The sequence below is a fragment of the Hippopotamus amphibius genome, chromosome 3 (assembly GCF_030028045.1).
Source record: "Hippopotamus amphibius kiboko isolate mHipAmp2 chromosome 3, mHipAmp2.hap2, whole genome shotgun sequence".
In the NCBI taxonomy this organism is placed as follows: Eukaryota; Metazoa; Chordata; class Mammalia; order Artiodactyla; family Hippopotamidae; genus Hippopotamus; species Hippopotamus amphibius.
The window spans coordinates 198,979,677-199,002,582 of record NC_080188.1 but is presented as its reverse complement, the minus strand read 5'-3'; the positions used below and the strand labels follow the sequence as shown (position 1 = coordinate 199,002,582).

At 45.6% G+C, this 22,906-nt stretch overlaps 2 protein-coding genes across 18 annotated transcripts in view; both read right to left on the bottom strand.

Moving 5' to 3' along the window:
- The window catches only part of PPP1R12B (protein phosphatase 1 regulatory subunit 12B), a 200,611-nt gene extending 181,731 nt beyond the window's left edge, over nt 1-18,880 (bottom strand). For 6 of the 17 annotated variants that reach the window (XR_009052569.1, XR_009052568.1, XM_057726496.1 and 3 more), the window contains exon 1: nt 18,480-18,880. Coding sequence is in view for 11 of the 17 variants with exons in the window: in XM_057726496.1 (XP_057582479.1) it covers nt 18,480-18,770 (291 nt within the window). In the remaining 6 variants the exon portion in view is untranslated. Of the gene's footprint in view, nt 1-17,945; nt 17,957-18,479 lie in introns of those variants that run through there. The other 11 variants (XR_009052570.1, XR_009052572.1, XR_009052571.1 and 8 more) reach the window with 4 other exon arrangements.
- On the bottom strand, nt 6,330-11,965 carry LOC130848017 (NHP2-like protein 1). The gene is made up of 3 exons (XM_057725798.1): nt 11,895-11,965; nt 9,249-9,321; nt 6,330-7,643 (listed from the first exon to the last, which is right to left on the bottom strand). The coding sequence occupies exons 1-3, from the start codon at nt 11,963-11,965 to the stop codon at nt 7,263-7,265; spliced, it is 525 nt and encodes a 174-aa protein (XP_057581781.1). The 3' UTR covers nt 6,330-7,262.
- Nucleotides 18,881-22,906: the final 4,026 nt, after the last annotated feature.

The window sequence follows — 22,906 nt, the reverse complement described above, 5'->3', positions numbered from 1 at the left end:
AAGCTGGGTGACAGGTACACAAGCAGTCTCTGAACTAGCTTTGCAACTTTTTTGTAACTCTAAAACTACTCTAAAATAAAAACTTTAAAAAAAAAAAGATAAGAACATGACAAAACAAGCCACAGACTGGGAGAAAAATATTTATAATACATATCAAAACAAGGACTTATATCCAGAAAATATCAAGAATGTCTACAAATCAATAAAAAGACCACAAAAAAAAAATTTGTAAGTGCAAAAGATTTGAACTAGACACTACTCTCTCTTTCCCTCCCACCCCCTTCACCTCTCCTGCCCACAAATGACCAAGAAGGTATTCAACATTATTAGTCACTAAATACAAATTAAAACCACAGTGAGATAACGTACACACATTAGAATGACTAATATTAAAATGACTAAACAACAACAACAAAAGACTGACGTTATCAAAATTTAACAAGGATGCAGAGTAAACAGAACTCTCATTCACAACTAGGATAGTGTAAAATGGTACAACCACGCTGGAAAACTGCAAGTTGTTAATAAAGTTAGAATTCTACAACTCTAGAACCCAGCAATTTCATTCCTATGTATTTGCCCAAGGGAAATGAAAACATGTCTACGAAAAGCCTTACAGAAAACATTCATAACAGCTTTATTCATAACAGCCACTAAAAGAAGAGGAAATAATTCAAACATCAATCAAGAGGAGGGTAAACAAACTGTGGAATACTCACACAATGGAATACTACTCAGCCATACAGAGGAATGGATAAACCTCAAACACATGTTCAACTGAAGTACCAAACATAAAGCAGTGCCTATGACATAATCCATTTTAAGAACAGCCGAGACTAATCCAGAATGACAAAAATCCTCACAATTGCCTGGGGAGAGGAGGTTCAAGGGGAACTTTCGAGGACGATGAAAACGTCCTATTTCCTGATCTGGGTGATAGCCACATGCTGAAAACCCATCAATTATAGACTCAAGATCTATGCATTTTACTACATGAAAATGTACCTCAATATTTAAAAATGAGAAAGTAAGGAAAGTTCATCTGACATTTTTGGATAGGATGGCCAGGAAATACTTCACTGCAAAGGTGAGATTTGAATAAAGACCCAGAGGAAGTTTAAAAAAAAAAAAAAAAAAAAAAAAGCCAGACATGCGGAAATCTGACGGAAGAGGATTCCAGGCAGAAGGAACAAGAGATGCAAGGCCCTGCAGGGCGAACAGCAACTGGGGTTCCTGAGAAACAGGAAGGCCACGCTGGGTGGAGTGGCAGCCGGCGTGGCAGAACAAGGGGACTACGAGTTCAGAGGGGTAACGGAGTGACATCGCACGGTGCCCGGTGGGCCACGCTAAGGCCTCATCAAAGATGCGGTCTTCATCTGAGGACTGATGGAAAGTCCCCCAAGTGCCTGCTAAGAATCAGGCACTGAGTTTGAGAGCTTACACAAAGCTTCGGTAAGCAGCAGAACCAGGATTACGCCCCAGGTATATCTGATTCCAAAGAGCATAATCTTAACCATTTTGTGACAGTAACAACACAATTACAGCCAATATTTACTGAGTACTTCCTATTAATATATTTAATCTAAAGGGCTTTATATCAGATCTCCCCAGTCATATATTGTGTTAGAAATGGGTTACAAGTATGACACAAACATCTTTTGAATTAAATTTGTATTCCTATTAAAAAATGTTTTGTGGGACTTCCCTGGTGGCACGGTGGTTAAGAATCTGCCTGCCAATGCAGGGGACACGGACACGGGTTCGATCCCTGGTCCAGGAAGATACCACATGTTGTGGAGCAATTAAGCCTGTGTGCTACTACTGAGCCCGCGTGCTGCAAACTACCGAAGCCCACGTGCCTAGAGCCCATGCTCCACAACAAGAGAAGCCACTGCAATGAGAAGTCTGCGCACCGCGGCGAAGAGCAGCCCCCGCTCACCGCAACTAGAGAAAGCCCATGCACAGCAAGGAAGATTCAATGCAGCCAAAAATAAATAAATAAATAAATAATAAATAAATAAAATTTTAAAGGTAAAGTAAAATAAAAAATGTTCTGCAACCAATCAGAAATTCTAACTGGGTAAAATCATATTTAATTTGTATGGCTCCTTCCATAAACTCCCTCAGTTTAGCGACTATACTTTTGCTACACGCCCACTGCCAGGGAACACGCTCCAGCGGCCCCACAGAACAGCCCTGTCTCCCACTGTGGGATCACTCTGATCTACAGTTTCACCCCCGCCTGCACTGTGCAGCATCAGGGAAGGCCGGCGTCTCCTGCTGAATGTGCTCTAGTCTCTCCCAGCATCTCCGACTAGGAGGTGCGCACGTTTGTAGAGATGCTCATCATGGTCACTGACATCATCACTATTGACACAGCTGACATTATTCGATGTCCTTAAATAAAACAACTGATTTTATTAACTTCCTGATGGTTACTTCTTTGTCTATTTTTTGTTAATAGATTTTATTGCTAACACAACACTGTAAATCAATTGTACCTCAATTTAAAAAAATAGATTTTAATGCTAACAATTAGCCAAAATCTGGTTTTTAATAGATTTTCTTATCATGACATACTAAGAAATTTTATGAATTTTTATACCAAACCCCCAAATCTCCACTTTACCTAAGGTGCTATACAAATACTGTCATTTTCTGTGTACCACGGCATGAATGAGGCCGGCAAGCAATGCTTCCAGTATTACCTCGCACTGAGCAAAGGCAGAATTATGTAAGAATCAAAGGTGCGACACAATGCAAAAAGAAACCTCCCCTTACAAAACAAAACAGTATATCTAAGAGGTCTTTTAAAAGTAAATAGCAGGTCTAGATGGAGAGGGGAACCAGGACTTCAGAAAAGCAGTGTCTCCTAGGTAGAAAACCAGAAGCTTCTCAGTCAGACAGACCTAGGTTCCAGTACCGAGACAACCTATGGGATCTAAGGGCAAACTGTCTTCTCCGATTCTACTTCCTCATCATTAAATGGAATCATACCACCTACTTGGTGGAACTGTTGGGGCAAAGATAATAAAAATAGCCAAACACACAGTACACTCAGTAAAGAGCTCTTATTATAGTTATGAAACACCATGAGCTCCACCAAGTTAAAATATTTGTAAAAATTAACATGCCCTGGGAAAGAATAAAAACAGTTAATGTGTTAAGGTGGTATTTGTACTAATGAATTTTTTTCGTTTATATAATTTCATTTTAATGTTATGTCGCTTAGCAGTAAATATAGAGGCTAATAAATCAAATGTGAAAACAACACTTAAAAGAACTCAGATTCATTTTCTTGGAATGTGAATAATTATCCCATGACGTCTCTATTATATGGAAGTTTTTTAAAGAGAAATATAACCATATAGTATCATCCTTCTTCAAAAGTTCTTCAAAAGAATTCAGAGAATATTTTTCTTTTCCTCCAAGTTATCTTGCAAACAACCACATTTTCAGAGACGGAAAAGAACATCAAGCAGAAATCTGTTTTATAAATAAAACACTTCATTGCATTTTACTTCTGTTTCATGCTTAAGGTATTCTTTCGGCTTCTTTCTAGGTCTCAGGTTGCTCACTTGTAAAAATGACAGAGGTGGATCAGGTGTTGTCCTCTAAGGTCCTTTCTGCTATGATGTCCTGAAATGTGATACTCCTATAACAAACAACACATATGGCCAGGCCTGCCACTCTACGTCCAAGTGCTCCTCTAGCAGTCCTTTACCCCAGTGGTGCCCCCCTCAGCTGAAGCCATTACTGACTCTTACCACTGAGCCAGTGAGCCCAAAGGGAGCTGCAAAGCTTGGAAATCCACAGAAGGGACAGCAAAATGATTAATGATTTGGAAACTGACCTTAAATTAAATTAAAGGGATGGGTATTTTATTAGATCAGAATAAAGAAGACTGGATTAGAGAAGGCTGATTATCTAAAAATACACAAAGGCAAGCTGTAGATAATGATCAGTACTCTTTCTCCTTTTTTTTTTTTTTTTTTTTTTTACTATCAACAGGGTAATAGGAAGTGGATTCAACACTAAACAGAAGCAATACGGACCACATTATGTCTTTAAAACTGTGAGTTTCCCAATTCCCGAGGGCAGGGACTATGCCATCTTTGTATCCCAGCATCTACTATAGGATCTGGCATCTAAGAAGTACTCAATAAATATTTGGCCAAAAAAAAAAAAAAAAAAAAAACCTTAATAAAGGATTATTTAAAATTTTAAAGATCCAAACCACAGAAACGCATTATGAAGACAGAATACGAAATTTCTCTTAATGCTAAAAAAAGAAAAAGAAGTGCTCGCTTCAGCAGCACATAAACTAAAATTGGCACAACAGTGTAAAGCAATTATATTCCAATACAGAGCTTTAAAAAAAAAAAGAAAAAGAGGGCTTCCTAGGTGGTGCAGTGGTTAAGAATCCACCTGCCAATGCAGGGGACATGGGTTTGATCCCTGCTCCAGGAAGATCCCACATGCCGCAGAGCAACTAAGCCTGTGTGCCTAAAAAAAAAAAGAAAGAGAAGAAAAAGAAGATACAGTAACAGCCTTCTTAACAATAATGTAGATACTGACTTCAACGTTATTTCTCATTAAAAACCCTTGAGCCTTGGTGATCCTGTCATGGACGGCTTTAGCAAAGAAAGAGCGGAAGCAAGGCACACGGTGTCCCCTCGCACCTGACAACTGGTGCCCGTCATAAACACCCATGAGCACTGAGAGTCCCAGCAGGACTCCCCAGGCCCCAGCACAGCAGCCGGGGAGACACAGATGGACGGGCCTTCTCACTTGGGTCCCTGTGCTGTGGAAGCTCTCCAGCAGGTAGGAAGGCTCTCAGCAGATGGAAAGCAGCTCCTTCATCCTTCAAAATCCTTTCTATCACCCCTAGTGATTTACGGCAAGGTGAGTCATTCTCCTGACCTCATTCTTCAGCGGTTTACTGTCAAGGGGACAACCTAAACATGGAGAGGAAACAGTACAAGAGGCATGGCCACAAGACAGCGAGGCTGCATCCAAACCACCTGAACACATTTTAAGGCCACATCTCACAGCTAGGCCAGCGGAATTTTAAAATGAATGAATGAAAGGATAAAAATAACTGAAAAAAGACAGCTGGCAATAATGTTGCAGAGAAGCAGGAAGAAAGTAAACCTGCTTCCCATGAAATGCCCATATAAATAAAACACAGTCCATAAAACAATACACCCTACTGTGACATTCCCACCCAACTAGAAGGGCAGGTCTCTCCTGGCCCTCAAAGAGCACAGCTCAACCAACCCAGGCCCCGTTGGAATGTTCCAAATGTCACTTCCATTTTCAAAGATGAGCACATCATCTGCCCACTGCTGACTGACACACCCAGAATGGACACTTCTCTTCCTGCCTCCTCCCTCATACAGCAGGGCCCTGGAAAGAAAGTCTCCCTTCTCCCTGTACAGCCAACTTACTCTATCTTTTAGTTTTCTTTGGAGCCTTTCCTTTGAAGTATTCTTTTATGATGAAGCTCAAGGGCTGGTGGTGATCTCCCTGGGCAAGAAACCATATTACTGAACTAGAACTTTGAACAATGTTTCAAAATAGGGGGAACCTCAGCTAAGAGTTAATGAAACAGATTTGAAAAGATGATAAAGTTTACCCCATGGTCATCCTCACTGACAAATGTTTATACCTGAAGGCACTGATCTAAATTTGCTGAGCCCTTTGTCAGGCTTATGCAACAGTCAACACACTACACTGACCCATATGAACCCCTTTATTCACAAGGTTCACAATTTACATGCTTTGCACCGATCTGTGGTATCCCAAATAGAAGGTCAACACAGGGAGAAGTGATGATAATCAGAATAATATTAACAGAATTCAGGTCTAGTCAAGACTGGCTCGAAACTTCAAAATCCTGTTTAGGCCACCAATGGCCACTAAACCACAAAGAGGTAACTTTGCCTCCTGACAGAAGTATACACCACCACCTATGATGTACCCTTGCCAAAAAATTCAAAACTGAATCAGATCAAATCTCTGGATCTATCATCAGTTTATAGAAAATACAGGAGACAAAGGAACATGTTATTATAAGCATGCAGTCAGCAGACTCAAGACTGTGGGAAACTCTACAGTACAAACAATTCAGTTTTTCAACAAATAAAATTCAGAGGAAAAAAATGAGAAGGAAACTACAGATTAAGAGAGTCTTAAGATACATATGAACCAATGCAGACCTTATCTGAATAAATCAACTGAAAAAAAACAAAAGAAAGAAAAAAAAAAGAATTCATAAACCACTAGGGAAATTTATTTATTTATTTATTTTTAAAATGAATCTATGTGTTCTTTATTAGGGTGCTCACAAGAATGACACATTAGCACTGTCCTTCTGATGTGACAGAGAATACGTACATCTGACCCACATCATGGCAGGAAAACAGGCAGGGGTGGGGGCTCTCAGAGCTGGTACCAAGTGTCCACTGAAGAAATCTCCATTCATCAAAGCAAGGATGTTTCCTTGGATTCCATCATCTCTGCTGCAGCTTCCAGTTAGTTCTCCATGACTGGCCCAGAGTCCTCCATTCCAGAAATTCTTGCCACACCTTCAAGACCTAGGTCACCTGTCCCATGTCTCACTCACTGAGGCGTTCTGGAATTCTGCAGCATATCTCTTTGGTATGCTGCTACCCTGTCACCCTCAGGGGTGTAGGTAGGAGTTGGGGGGAAACATATTACCAAAAGCAAACAGCAGGGGTACAACAGCAATTGACCCTTGGGACATACACCCAACAACCTCACAGAATACATGCTTCCTCCCCAAATGATACATAATGCCCTGGAGAGCAAAGGAAACCCCTTGATTATTCAAACATGATCCTGTAGGCCAGGCACAAGGGATAGTGTCTACTTCCATCGTGCCCTGCACAGTAGGAAGTTTGCACCTGAAAGCTGGAACCTAATCTCTACCTTGGCTCTTCCCTGCCTTTGAATGGTGTCAACCACTCTGCTTCCACCTGTTCTGGGCATTAGTTCATTTTCCTAAAGGGAGGATAAGATGGCAGAGTAAGAGTGGAAGGGGAGATTACGGCAGAGGCTGGGGAGGGGATGACAACCTATAAAACAAGATAAAAACAATACAAAAATACAAAAACCAGATTGAGCACTACAATATTTTATAACAACAGAAGGTGGCTGGAAATACTAGATTCTAACAGACAATATGATACATAACCCTGGGGCAGGAGTCAGCAGGGAGTGTGGCGGACGCCACCTGTTTAGACGAATAGCCTTTCAATGGACTGCTGGACGGACTGGATCTGCTGCTTCAGTTGTGAGCCTTCTTTGATGGTGACAGAACAGGCGATGACAGGCCCGGAGACCCCGCAGGCTCGCCCCAGGGCCTGCCTGGAGCGCACAAACACATAGGGCATATTCTTGTCCTCACACAGCAGTGGGAGGTGCAGGATGATCTCCAGGGGCTGAGCGTCTGCAGCCATCACAATGAACTCAGAGATGCCTCTGCTGAGGGTTTTGGTGGCCTCACTGGCTTCTTTCCGAAGCGGCTTGTAGCTACATGACCGCTCGGTGAGGTGGGAACCCGCAAGAGGGTGGGCCTTTGGATCCACATCAGCCTCGGCCACAGCTCGGGTTCTGCACTATCTGCACTTCCCAAGGAGCACAGACGACGTCAGAGCGCGGGGCTTCACCGCTGCGGAACATCGGAGGCAAGGAGTGGAAATGGCCCCACGAGGGAAGTTTAAACACTGTTGAATACCTTACGATTTTAGGGAGTGTTCAAGTTTTAGGTGTGTTAATGAAACTGTAATTACTTTTATTTAAATTCCTATCTCTTAGAAATACATATTGAAATATTTACAAATAAAATTATGTGATAATTAGGACTGGCTGTAAAACAATCCAGTATATTGGAGATGGGAGAGAAGGACCTAAAAATGAAACAAGATTGGCCATGAGTTGATAACTTTTGAGAATTCATTACACTATTCTATTTTTGTATTTTGTATTTTGAAATATTCCATAATTTAAAAGCTTAAAAAGAAAAAGAAAGTGAGTCACGGACTTCCTAGGTGGCGCAGTGGTTAAGAATCTCTGCCCCAGGAAGATACCACATGCCACAGAGCAAATAATAAGCCCACGTGCCACAACTATTGAGCCCATGTACCACAACTACTGAAGCCCACATGCCTAGAGCCTGTGCTCTGCAGCAAAGGAAGCCACTGCAATGAGGAGCCCGTGCACCACAATGAAGAGCAGCCCCCGCTCACCACAACTAGAGAAAGCCCGTGTGCAGCAACAAAGACCCAACACAGCCAATAAATAAATAAATAAATTTAACAAATATATAGAAAAAAAAGAGGGGGGCCAGGTTTTGTTACATGTGTCATGGCTATTCAGAGCACAGCACTGTAAAATATGTTCCCAAAACTGCATTAGAACACAATTCCAACAGACTGTCACAGTATTATCATGTTTACATATACTAAGAACAAAATCTTTTATAAGTTCTTACATAAACCAAGCCCACAAGTACAACGTAGTACAACATTGCATTAGAAACTACATACAGATCAAAATTTTCAATATTGAAAACTAAGGCTTCAGTTTTCCAATTAACTTATGAAACAAATACAAACTCTGCGTGCCTTATAAAACTACAAGCCCCCCAAATTTACTCAGTGGTTACAATCTAAAATCTAAAATGTAAGAAACATTTTTTAAATTATACTTCAAAAGCAGAAAAAGAAATAAATTTAAAGCCAAAAAAAAAAAAAAGTCAACAATTTGAGCAAGCTTCAATTAGTTACCCAAATGAGTTTTCAATTCCTTGCCTTGTAAAAAATTCTGGGTCACGATCTTTCATCTGGATTTATCATTACGATGTTGCACCATGAAAGATTAATTAAAGATTCCAAATGTCCCTCTTCCACCATCTTTAGGAAAACAGGATCACATTCACCCTTAAGGACAGATGAAAACAGCTGCAAATACTGATGAATACAACACTCCCCTCCAACCTCCAAGAGCCAGAGTGCTAGAATAGAAAATCACTACATAGCCAGTTTCCTATTATAAATGATAACAGGAACCAGCTATTCTGGAGAGCATTCCCGAGATTCTATCCGGATTCCAAGGTGCATCAATTGCTAAGTAACAAGAAGCACTGAGTCAGGCACATTTATTCATTCAGTAAGTGAATGTGAAAGAATACACGGCAGATGCAGCCATTTGCTGGCACTCACCTCCCCGTCATGGCTCCCCGAAGGCTGCCTTCCAGGGACAGTGCTAACGCGCCGGAAAAGCGCCAATGCAGAACTGGGAAGTAAAACAACCTGAACTAGCTGGTCAGCCCTTCAGCAACAGGGGTGCAACCTTCCTGCCTCCAGTGCCAGGTTTAGCATCCTCAAGTACTCATAACGCATAAAGAATGAAACCTCGAACTAACTGGAAACCAGCCTTTTAGGAGACTTCTCATACATTTTGGGGCCTAATTTACAGCTGTAATCACATTGATGGTAGACCTTTTTTTATCCCCTTCCAAAAGTCAACAGAAAGACTAACTTAACCTTGATAGTAAAAATGTGACAATCTCCATGAAAAGTCCTCAGAACATCTTCCCACTGAAACTGTTCTTTCAAAAATTATAAATGACCAAATCTAAGTTTTTTTCAGGCTTCCTCCTCCGTTTCCGTCTACACAGTGGACCATTCCTTCCTCAGACCCCTCAGTGTCACGGAGCCTTCTCAGCGCTCCCCTGCATTGGCTTCCTCTTGCTGCAGCGACGAATGGTCACACGGCCGTGGCGGAAAGTGCACGTGTCTACCATCTCACAGGCCTGGAGGTCAGAAGTCTAAACTCAGTCTCGCTGGCCGATATCAAGTTTTGGCGGGGCTGGCTCCTTCTGTAGGCTCTGAGGAAGGACTGCACTTCCGTGCCCTTTTCAGCTGTGAGAGGCTGCCTGCCTGGGCCCGCGGCCCCCTCCTCAAATGGCTCCAGTCTCTGGTCTCTGCCATCACACCTCCTACTACTGACTGTTCTCCTGCCTCCCTTTCATAAAACCCTTAAGATTACACTGGGCTCACCTGGATAATCCAGGCTGATCTTCCCAGCACAAGACCCTAAACTGAGTCACATTTGCAAAGTCCCTGTCACCATGTAAGGTAACACATCCACGGGTTCTGAGGATGAGGACGTGGACAGCTCTGTGGGGCACTGCTCAGCCTGCCACCTATTCCTACGGCTCCAACCAGAACTCCTGCCTCCTCGGCTCCCACCTAATTGTGCTTTTTGCTCTTCCCTTTTATATGTTCTCCCATCCTCTTCCACACTCATCCCATCAACTCTCACCTTTATGCTAATATCCAAGCTTCTCATTCTAAATGTGAGAGAACTGGAGCCTAGATGGGAGGTGATAACCAGCTCTGAATCACACAGATGTCGACAGGATATCTCTACTTGGATGTCTTCAGAACATCTCAGTCTGGTGTTGGTCTGAATCCTATTCCTGTCTGAATAACACGAGTCTCTCAGGCTAGAAATGTACTACAATCTTCTCCAATCTCTCAGCTGGTTCTTTCATCTCCGTCCCTCCATTCATTCTGAAATCTAACTGAGGCTTCCTATTCCTAAAACACTGCTTTGGTTGGGTTACCTCTCCTGCTCAAACCCACCATTCCCTACTAAGGACTGCATTCACCCCATCCCAACCCCTCCCATCCATCAGGACTCCCCTGTGCCCTCTGCCTACACATCGCACCCATTCCTACCTCTCACCCTGAACTACCTTCCTCTGTCCCTCCACTTAGGAGTGAACCATAGAATGTACCACTCTAAAAGGAATTGTTTTTTTTATTTATCTATCTCCAAACCAGACTGGGTTTCTTGAGGGCAGAACCTGTGCCTATCAACAATCACCTACAGTAGCCCCCCCTTATCCTTGGTTTCACTTTCCTCGGTCAGGTACCTGCTGACAGAAAACACCAAATGCAAAGCTCCAGAAATAAGCAATTTCTAAGTTTTAAACTGACCGCCGTTCTGAACAGCTGATGCACTCTCCCATCCACCGGCTCCGCCCCACCCTGTCTAGAACACCCAGGCTGTGTAGACTGCCCACCCATCAGAGAGGAAAAAACAGTCCCGTGGATCCTTGAACAGCAGGGGTTTGAATTGTGCAGGTCCACTTATCGGCAGATTTTTTTCAATAAATATGTACTAGAGCACCAGGGGATACCCAGGAAGTTGGATCCGCAGATGTGGAGCCCTGGAAATGGAGGACCGGCTGTAAAGTTACACACAGATTTTCTCTTGTGGGGGGTCAGCACCCCTTCCTCCCCGGCGTACATACATACAGGGTACCATCCTGCACTTGGTTTCAGCGTCCACTCGGATAAGGGTGGACTGCTGTGGAGTTTAGCACAGACGTACAAGCTGCCATTGGGCATTCAGCAGTGGCTGTAAATTAACCTAATAAGAACCCCAGCCAAAATAGATATACATATAAGAGCACGTGCAAATGATGACATAATATTCAAATGTCAAAAACTTTACTTTCAACGTGTATTAAATGAAATAGGAAAATGATTACAAAGGGAAAAAATCAGGAAGCAAAGTGTATGATACTAACTTTATACATATAGTCTTTATACATACATATAAACTCATATAAGGAACAATTAAAGAAAAAAAAACCTGAACGGAATACACCTAAACAGTGGCAGTGTTTACCTCTGTGCAGCCTGACTTTAGGCTGTTGCCACCTTTTCTTCAGACCCCATCTGCCACGCTGCTTTACAAGGAGAAGCAGCGCAGCACAGCACAGCACAGCACAGCACAGCACAGCACAGCGAGAGGCACACAGCAGGAAGTCAGGCACGCGCGCGCCACCTGACCCCTGGGCTTCACACACGCCAGCTCCGCCGTGCACCACTGTGTGGCCCTGGGCCGCGCCTCGCTTCCCCATCTCTGTACAGTCCAGACAGGGATAAGGTACCTATCTCCTGAGCTCTTCTGAGGACTCCTCACGAGTAATACGTCAGGAGAACTTAGAGCAGTGCCTGGCTTGGCGTGAACTCCATCATGAGTCGTGGGAGCTAGGATGCCGCCTTTTTCCGCCTGCTGCTGCTGTCACTGTGACCATCCCCAGTATTACAACTGTCCCTGGAAACGACTCACCACTGCATAACTGTTCACGTGACTTAAAAAAAAAAATAACACCAAGTACTGGTAAGGACGGGAAGCAACGAGAACTCAGACATTGCTGTTTGGGAGCAAAGCGGTGGGGCCACTTTGGCAAACAGCTTGGCAGTTTCTTTCCAAGTTAGACACTCATTACCACATGATTCAGATGCCCCACTCCTAGGAATATAACCAAGAGAAATGAAAAACTATGCTCACACAAAAATGTGTGTGCTAATGTTTATGGTGGCTTGATTCATTATTGCCAAAAACTGTAAATAATCATAATGTCCTGCAAACGGTGAACAGATAAGCTGTGGGACATCCACACGTGGGCCTCCCTCAGCAATAAAGACCAATGCACCACAGTCACGTGGCAAGGTGGACGCGCCTCAACACAGCACAGCAAGCAAAAGCAACAGGTTCAAAAGGCTCCATACGCACGCCTGTCTATACTATATGGCACCTCAGCTACAGGAACAGGAAACTGAGGGAGGGCTGCCGAGGGCTGGGGCTGGGAGGAGGAGCCAGCCACAAGGAGCACACAGAGACCTCGGGGGAATGCAGAGGCTCCGCCTCATGACAGGGTGGTGGCTAAACAACTGTGTGCACTTGTCACAGTCACAGGACTACATTTTTAAAAGGTGAATTTTACTGTCTATAAAGTATACTTTAACTCAAAAACATGTAAAAATAAGCAAGGACTTAATTTTAATTTACCAAGACCTGTCCAACCCTCTACCTTTATCAGAACTGTGCTTCAACTACACACAACTGCAGCTTGGCTATTACAGGTAAAATACTCACAGAGAATTCCAAAGCCCAAACAATAGTATATAGCTACCCTACAGGACTTTAAGAACGGGGAACAAAACTTTGGCTAGGGAACAAATAAAAGTCACCTGCATCTGTACTGCCCCAACCCAACTCACCCCCCAAAAAACCACCATAAAAATAAGTCTAATTCCCAAATCTGGCTTTGAGGTCAGATCATGAGACAAATACTCTTAAGGCAAGTGGCCAGCTGGCCACATGGTCTGATGCATCCTATTAACCAATGTGAAGAGGTGAACTACCAGCATGACGCAGGATGGCTGCTCTAGACCCACAGTAAGAAAGATGCCAACAGGACTGTCTTAATCCTAGACTGCCTTGCGCCCTAACACTGAGCAAAATTCACTAACATACAAGGTAAGTCACTGCACACATGGACCTGTAAGACAAATGAATAATGAACTTGGAATAAAACAGAAAAGGTTAAGAATACAAGTTTTATTCTAGTTATAAAATAAATAAGTCAACAGAAACCAACTCACAGACTTAGAGAATGAACTTATGGTTACTGGGGGGAAGGGTGGGGAGAAGGGCTGGTCAGGGAGTGTGGGACTGACGTGCGCACGGCTATACTGAAAATGGACAGCCAACAACAGGGACTTACTGAATAGCACAGGCAATTCTGCTCAAAAACATGACAACCTAAATGGGAAAAGAATTTTAAAAGGAGTGGATACATGTATAACTGAATCATTTTGCTGTACACCTGGAAATATCACAACACTGTTAATCAAATATACTCCAATATAAAATAAAAAGTTAAAAAAATAAATAAAACGTCATGCAGATGTAATGTACAGCATGGTGGTTACAGTCAATAATATTGTAGTGCATATTTGGAAGTTGCCAAGAAAGTGTATCTTAAAAGTTCTCATCACAGGGAAAAAAAGAACTTTGCATGGTGACTAGATTTACTGCAGTGATCATTCCACAGTGCACACAAATACTGAAGCAGATGCTGTGCACCTGAAACTAATATAATGTTAAATGTCAGTTACACCCCAATTGAAAAAAGAATACGCGTTCTATTTTACAAGTTGGCACACATACATGCTATCTGGAACTGAACTGAACACGTAAACCTCAGTGTTCTTCTGTCTCACTCTGAATACAAACTGCTCTGCCTTCTTCCTTCCCTCATCTATCCCTACCTCCACCTCTCTTCCAGGGAAACAGATAATTTTCATTTCCCTGAGGATACAGGGTCAGACCGAGGCAGCTCTAGAATGACAGAGGCTACTGGGAGTTGGACTCCAGTCTGGGGTGACCCTGAGGGTCCAAACTTGGACTCTGAGACTGTTAAGAAACCAACGTGAATTTGAGTCAAGCACAGTACCATTCTAGTCTCCTAGGTATCCATCCAAATGAAGACTGATCAGACGGGTCTAGAGTCCAGATCCACGTGGACTGACATCAATGTCCTCCCTATACCCGCACACACACAAGCGCCGATGCAATACATTCTGCAGGAAGAGCAGGCACTCATTTTAACAAATCCCAGGAAACCTCCTCTCCAAAAGCAAGCAGTTGCCTCTCAGCAGCCCGATAATTTGGTAGAAGCATTCTAAGAGCCTGTATCTGGACCCAGAGCTCACAAGATCGTAATGCTAAAGATACAAGATAGGTGCTAATGATCGACCTTACAAAATAAATAAAATTTTAAAAGTACCAGCCCACACAGAATTATCAGCCCACACTTCATGCCCTATACTATATACACACAAATGAAATAGGACTTCCTCGTGTGTGGGAAGACATTCGGGAACCTTTTTGAAACCTTGAAAATGTTGAAGTATGTGGGCCGAGCGATGGGATTCAGAATGTCCTGCTTGAGCAGTGGAGGAGCTGAGGGTGCCGGGCGTGGAGACTAATATCACCCTGTTTGGTCCTGAAGGATGGCTGGTTAGCCAAAGACGGGTAAGATTCCTCAGAGGAGGAACAACCTAAGACAGGCACAGCCGCAGAGGGGCCAACAGGGGTGGTGCATAGAACCTTCCTTATATCACCGTGTTTGGCCCTGGAGGATGACTGGTTAGCCAGAGACGGGTAAGATTCCTCAAGGGAGGAACAACCTAAGACAGGCACAGTCGCAGAGGGGCCAACACGGGTGGGGCACAGACCCCCAATATCTGAGAGAGGTCTCCTGCCCCCAGGGCTGTTTTGCTCTCCACACCCAGCTCAAATCCACACCTGCTCAGCTCGGACCCAGGAGGCAAACAAGGATCATTGCCCCAGTCATGTGAGGCCTTTGATTGTTTATGAGTGTAACCTGAGAATGTTAGCCCACGAACTCAATAAAAGCAACCTGGGATGAGTCAGCAGGGCTCTTGATCCGAGAGGTCTTGAGCCCCCCCCCCCCCCCCCCCCCCACTTTTCTCTTCAGTCTGTGTCTGTGTCTTCTTCAAGCTTGCGGCACCCGTCACTCACCTCGAGTCGCCGAGCTGGTCTCGGCACTCGTGCTCCCAAGGGTTATAAAATCAAATCCGATAGATCGTATCTAGTCGCCCTTTCCATTGACAGCTCTGCATACACGCCAAATCTTAACTTATTTGCCCAAGTTTGGTTAGTCTGCATCCCTTTCCCATGCCTTCATCAGAGTAGGTCTAACCCTGAGACACTTCTTATCCCAGCTTATTTCAAGCATTATTTTTTTTTCTTTTTTCTTTTCCTTAGGGATCTTCCCAGACCAGGGCTCGAACCCGTGCCCCCTGCATTGGCAGGCGGATTCTTAACCACTGTGCCACCAGGGAAGCCCTCAAGCATTATTAACAGGCCCCCTGGAGCTTATCTTTGACTCAAGCACCTCATGGCAGAAGCAAAGGCTGCCAAGAAAGAAAGGTCTCTAAAGTCAAAAGTAGCATCAAGGCAACACAACCTGAAGTGCCAAACATCTACTGTAACCTTGTTGGAAAAGAAAAATCATCCCCCCAGCATCTTCTGGGGGTTTCTTCCAACGTGCCCAGATAATAGGCCACAGCCGGTCAAAAGGCTGTGGCCAAATAAGAGAGAATGCAGGGTCATCCTGATAATTCACGTCACACTTGCAGAGCAGACGGGTACTCAACAAAGTCATCCAGGTGAGTGCACCACTCTTCACTTCACGGAGAACAAGCAGTCCTTCACTCCATGGCTGTTCAGCCACTGGCGGCTCCAGCCTCACATTTCGAACATAACCTTCTATGTAGCTTAAGAGGTCTTCAGACCTCAGAGAAACCTACTGTAACTGAGGAAACTGACTTGTAAAAAGAGTTTCTGAGCCAATAAAGGCCCCCTGTCTTGATCCAAACAGAGAGACGGTCTTTAAACATAAGATTTGTTTGACCTCAAATCTTCAAGCAGCTTAATCTGTAGCTGAATTTTCTAGTATTGAGTATACCTGGTCAACTCAACGCACCACCAGTCCTGTAAATATGGAGGAATGCCATACCGCATGTGCAGGTGTTTCAAAAAAAATTCCACAGCTGTCATCTCCTTTCCCTCCGACTTCAGGAGATTACAGAATGTGAAGAGAATATTAACCGAGAGAAGTTGCACTTCACAATCTGGGGTGGTAATTAAGAGAGAAAGAAAGACACCAAGGGGATCGGTCTCAGGAAAAGGGGTCAGAAAAGTGGTTTCCTACTGTGGGAAGGAGAACTACCAGGAGTGACTCCAAACTAGGTGCTTTTTTCAGGCATTGTTAAAATGTGTGTAGTAAGGGCTGGACTCAGCTAGCAGAGTCACCTTAAAAGAAACAGGGCTACTGAGTTATACTCAGAAAACTGTGCTTCAATAAAGAACACAAGGACTAGGAACAAGTTTCTATTTCTCTAGCCTCTAGGATCCCTTCAAGTGGTTTCTTTCAGAATCGAGACCTCAATGTCCTTATCATCCCAAATACTTCTTAAAAGTAAAAATTCATCCTCTCAAAGAGCCCAGAAATTTAAAATAATGCATGTGGCCCTCTTGAAACGGAGCAGGACCCTATGGTCTATGCCCCCCAAAGTCCTCAGCCTGCATTTTGTGTGTGCAAAAACTTGAGCCAAAGAATAAGTTTAATCAGAGAAGTGAGAAAGTACAGAAGCAAAAGAAAACATTCAAAGGAGACCAAATAAGTTTAGTCATTAAGCATAATCAAGGACCCCTAGTTCCTCCTTAAGGGCTATAGATAATATTCTGAGCCATGACCTTTGAGCTGTTTTGTAGATACTGAAGCCCCCACCAGGAGGAAGACGTTAACTACATGATGACCAGGCTGTAGCCATGACAAGAGCTGCCACAATTCCTAGAACCGGCCTCGAGAAATGGAAACAAACTGACCCTGGAGCTAAAGATTAACTGTACCTAAAACAATCAAGATGACGCTGGTCAGACCGCCGATGACCAATTTCAACATGCCTGTCAGAGCTGACTGTGCTGTTTCGGCATGTAGCCTACAAAAACTCTGGCCCACTGACTGTCAGTGCGGGGGAGTCAGCCTTTCGACAGGTGTCTGCCCCTACCCCCTCCCTCCCGCCGGCATCCAAACTCAAGAAAACCTTCCACACAACTTGCTTCTTTATTGGCTTCTGAGCAAGAAGCAGCTGGACCCCACTTTCGGTTACACTCTTAGTGTCCACCTTATTTACATTCAGCTCCTCCCTAGGTGAGATACACAGCTCTGGGGTTTAAACCTGAAAAATCCACGCCTAAGGGCAATTCCTCTCCCTTTGAATCTCTCACAAACAACAACGTCTGAGCTTCGGATGCCTCATCTGTAAAACGGTTACTATAACAACACCACCTGCCGCAGCTACTTCAAAGGATCACTGCTGAGATTCACATGCCGTAAGACGTACAAAATAATTTTTAAACAGCAAAAGACTCTACAGATGTTGGTTGCTACCTTAGGTGGGGCACTGTCATGAACATGAAAAAACAGATACAACAGGGTGAAAAGAAGCTTCTTTTACCCCAAGAGAAAAAGGACTGCCAACGCGGTGAGGACGAAGCTGAAGGCACGGGCCGGCACGTTCAGGGAAGTGCAGGACGCGAACCTGAGCTATCGCTTACAAGCGGGTTCTCACGCCAACGCCCACCGCGCACAGACAGCAGAAGGCAAGCGAGATCACGAGTGGGCGCGCAGCTCCGGGCGCACCGAGACAGCCGCCGGCGCTCCGCGTGGGGCCCGCCGGGACGCGCGCCCGCCGCGCGGTTGCATAAGACGGGCGAGGCGACGGCGCGCCGCAGGCACGGAGCTGTCAAGCTGCCCGCCGTCCGCGCGCTGCGGCCCGACCGCGGGCGCGCCCTGTCCGCGGGGGGCCGGGGGCGTTGGGGGCAGGAAAGGAAGGAAGGAACCGAAAGGAAGGCCCTCCCGCGAGCCCCGAGCCCGCCAGCTGCGCCCGCGGGCGGCTTCTCCGCCGGCCGTCGCGCGCCCGCCCTCGAGAGTCGAGAGCCGGCTTCCGAGAGCGCGGCGGGCCCCGCGGCCGCCGGCCCCGCGCGCCCACCTGGTGCAGGGCGGTCAGGCCGTCCACGGTGGCCGTGTCCACGTCGGCGCCGCGGGCCAGGAGCCGCCTCACCTCGTCGGCGTCGCCGCTGGAGCAGGCGGCCAGGAACACCGCGCCGTCCTCGAAGCGGACCCGCGGGCCCCCGCGCCGAGCCTGCGGCGGCCGCCCCGCGCCCGGCCGCTCGGCGGGCTCCTGCTCCGTCAGCGAGCCCCGCCAGCGCCGCAGCTGGTCGGCCCGCCGCGCCCGCGCCGACTCGGCCCGCTTCCCGCCCAGGTGCTCCAGCTCCGCCATCGCCGCCGCCGCTCCGGGCCCCGCCGCCGCCGCCTCAGCCGGGAGCGGAGGGCGGAGACCCGCTCGCAGCCATCTTTACTGCTCCGCCGCCCGCACGCCCCGCGGCCTCAGCACGCAGGCGCGGCGGCGCCCCGGGGCACCACGGGACTTGTAGTAGAAGAGCCGAGCGCCCCCCACCCCGCGGGCGCGCCTGCGCCCGTCGGGAACTACAAGTTCCTGGATGCGTCGGGAGAGAGGCGCTGCCCGGGGGGCTGCCCGCTGGGCCACGGACGCCAGGGGTCACCTCTGCCGCGAAGCGGGAGCTGTCCCCGGCCCGAGTCACCTCCGTGGGCGTGTTGAGAGGCGTAGTTCATTCTTGTTCTGACTGCCAGCTAACCTCGGCTCCCTAATCACCACGTCAGTCTCTTGAAATGGAAAAAGGGGTAATCACCCCTACTTCTGTTGCGGAAAACTGGACGGCGAGTACCCGAAGCTCTCAAAACCGTGCCCTGCCTGTGAATCCAGCTTTGCTAACGTTGGAATTGAGGACGCGTTAACACGTAGCCCTGAGAGGATCTCGGGGAGCATTCAAGTTCGAGTCTTGTCCCAAGTTCCTTGACTTCTCCGAGCCAGACTCCCTGTGTCTAAGATGGGAGTAATAGTACCTCAGGGAATTCCCTGCAGGTCCAGCGGTTAGAACTCCACGCTTTCACTGCCCAGTGCGTGGCTTCGGTCCCTGGTCCGGGAACTAAGATCCCACAAGTCCCCGCTCAGCCAAAAAAGTTTTCAAAACTTAAACTTAAAAAAAAAAAATCGCACAGGGTGGTCCTGTGGCGAGAATACATGCAAGGATACCAAGCACTATCTCTGTGCGTCTATCAGTTCACAGTAAAGGTTAATTTCGCTTCTTTCCCTCACCTCTTCTTCTACCCTTTTTATGGATCTTATATTCTTGGGAGACAGAATGAATGTCTTGTCTTCCATGATTTTTTTCCCCGAAAGCTACAAAAAAATACTATGGAGGAAACACAATATCGTAAGTCAAACATAGTTCAATTTAAAAAAAATACTGTGCGCATACTAAATTCCTAAGGCAGCACGTAGGCCATTTTCCCATTCACAGTGAACTTATTAAAACCTGTCAGATTGACCTAGTAACTGCACCCCCCAAGGGCTTCAGCCCCGACAAAACATAACTGTGTTTTCCATAATGAGAGAACATATACAATTATTAGATTCTTTAAACTTTCCTGTATGTTTGAAGTTTTTCATTTTTAAAAAATGTTGCAAAAATGATTAGGTCATTGTAAAGGGAAACTTTACTATATTCTATCATGTGCCTCGATTTCCCCTGAGACAAGCCGAAAATCAAATGAAAAGGGACATACAAGTGTAAACTATTATGTCTAATGATACTATGTCTATCCACATATGTTTAATTACGTATCCTTAAGTTCTTTATGAATACTGATTAGGTCCTGCATCATCTGTGTGAACCGCGAACAACAATGTGCATACAAATAAGAGCTGTGACGCTGCATACTTTATACAGCCAATTCTCCTTGCATGTCACCACAGAACCTGTCATGCTTCATCTATTAGAATCAAAAATTCTGTATGAGATTTACTTTGTAACTTATCAACATGGAACCTCTTCTCATTCCAACTCAGCCTCTTGCTGATAATGAAAATTGCCCACAAGCTCTCAAATAGAACTGTCCCAATAGAATATAAGAAATATCAATATTCAACCAGATAGGAAATAATACTCAACTAGAAACCTAACCCTCTTCAAGAAACCATTATTAGCTGAACTCTGCCAGCCTGGCAAGGAAACCAAAAAGTAAGAGAAGGGCAAGTTTTTAGCAAATTGCTGAAATCTCAGGAAACAGATCTCTGACAGCAATCCACGTGCACCACTTTATTATGATCCTGGTACACGATATCGGCTCAAAAAAGTATGTATAATTGGACCATATATTTTACATACTGGTTTTCTCATAAGGATTTTTTAAACTAGGGTAAAATTTTCATGGATCAATGTTATATTTCTTCTGGCCGTATTCTTTTTTGCATTCAGAATAAGGAAAGAAATATCTGGTTCCAGTTGTAAAAATAGGCTAAAGTTGGCCAAGTCCAAGTTAAATCCTACTTTCCCAAGAGGTATGAACTTAAATTTCAATAGGAAGAATTCAGTCTCAATACTAGGAATTTCCAGGGAATACTTCCTTACTGTATCTATTTTACTTGCTTTTTTCCTGAGGTAGTAAGAGTATGATACTCTCTTTGGAGATTTTAAAGAAAAATGTAAGTAGCTAAGTTCCTTACATAATTTAAGTGCATACCTACCTGGAAGGAGATGAATGTATCTTCCAGCAATGTGATTATGGAATGCAGTGATAATTATTATAATTTTTATAATTAAATTATAAAATTTTAACTAGCTCAGTGAAAAATAAGTAATGCCACACAGAAAAAAAATCTGTGTATATGATTTGAAAAGTTTTTCAAACTTAAAATCATTTAATTTTTTTTTCTGAAACATCTTCCCCCAACCAGGGCTCTCTGAGAGTAAACACCCAATAAACTTATATGACTGTTTACTACCATTAGACAAACATGATAGTTTAGATTTCCTAAATAGTATACAGAAAAACTATTTCATATGCAAATGAATAAATCCTGACAAATAATCCTGTGTATAAACAAAACATAATTTTTGTAATTTCTTCTTCCAATTTTATTGAGAGATAATTGACACAAAGCACCATATAAATGTAAGGTGTGCAGCCTAACGAGTTGACTTACACACAGCATGAGATGACCACAGAAAGCTTGGCAACCGTCCCTCACCTCATGTAGATGCAAAAGAAAAGGAAAATAAAAAATACATTTGGTGATGAGAACTCCTTGGATTCACTCTCTTAACTGTCACGTATAACATGCAGCGGCGCTCGTTACCTTTACCCTTCTGGGCATCACATCCCTAGCACTTATTATCTTACACCTGGAATTTGCGCCTTTTGACCACCTTCATCCAACTCCCCCGCCTCTGGCAACCACAAATCTGTTCTCTTTTTCTATAAAGTTTTTTTGTTTGTTGAAGTATAATCAACCTATAAACTATGTCAGTCCCTGGCACACAGCATAGTGATTTGGTAGTTACACATTACAAAACCCACAATCTTTGCACTTTTAAATGTACTTTGCTGTACGGCAGAAACTAACACAACATTGTAAAGCGCTTATACTCGGATAAAGAGCTGGAAAAAAAATGCACCAAGCGCGCCAGCTATGATGCACATACACTGTTGTATAAAGCGAGGTAACTCTTATTAAATGACAACTTCCCATATACTTAAAAAATAAACTACAAATTAGAATACTCCCTTTTTAAAGCCATGACAGCTCTGCACAGCTTAGGAACATCTTTCCGCCTGGCCTGCGTCCCCAGCAGTTCACATGCCTCCCTCTGGCGGCCACGCAGACGCCGCACGCACGGCCCACGGAGTCCTTTCTTTCGCTTTGGTCCAGTTCCCTCGGCGCGGTTGGCAAAACCACAGGCCTTCGCTTGCTTGATCCCCGCAGACGCAGCACGGCGCCTGGCTTTTCCCGGGGACATTTTAAAGACTCGGTTCTCAGGAAACCGCCCGAGGAAGTCATCGCCGTCGGTCCCCGAGACAGACGTGCACTTGCGCGGCCGCGGCGGAAGGGAGCGAGACGGGAGCGTTGGGAGCAGGACAAGCGGCCCCCCAGCGCTGCGGCGGAAAGCCCGGCCCGCAGCGGGCGGACGCCGGCGGTGCGCGCAGGCCCGGCAGCTGCCTGGACGCGACGGCAGCCCGACGCGAGGCCCGGGGGCGCCGCGCCCCGTCCTGGACGGCGCGGCCCTGCGGGGCAGAGAGGACGGCTGCTCCACGCCGACCCGGGCCGGCCGCAGAAGCCCCTCGGCGGCCCGACTGCCCCGGGCGGCAGGCTGACGGGGACCGGCCGCTGCTCCCGCGCCCGGAGCGGGAGGCGAGGACGGGTGCGGCCCCCGGCCGGCAGCGCGCTCCGGGCACGGCGGACGCTCCCCGCGCCCCGCGGCGGAACCCGGCTCCCGAGCTCCCGTTCCGCGGGCCCCGGGGAACTCCCGCGGCGCCGCCCGCGGGTCCGGCTGT

Bases quoted from the DNA above. Each gene is read 5' to 3' on its own strand.
- LOC130848017 (XM_057725798.1), bottom strand. From the start codon at position 11,965: ATGGGGAAGCGAGGCGCGGCCCAGGGCCACACAGTGGTGCACGGCGGA. The intron at 9,322-11,894 runs GTCAGGTGGCGC...TTTACTTCCCAG, and splicing joins GGCGTGTGTGAAGCCCAGGG to TTCTGCATTGGCGCTTTTCC. The intron at 7,644-9,248 runs GTGAGTGCCAGC...AAGTGCAGATAG, and splicing joins CGGGGAGCCATGACGGGGAG to TGCAGAACCCGAGCTGTGGC.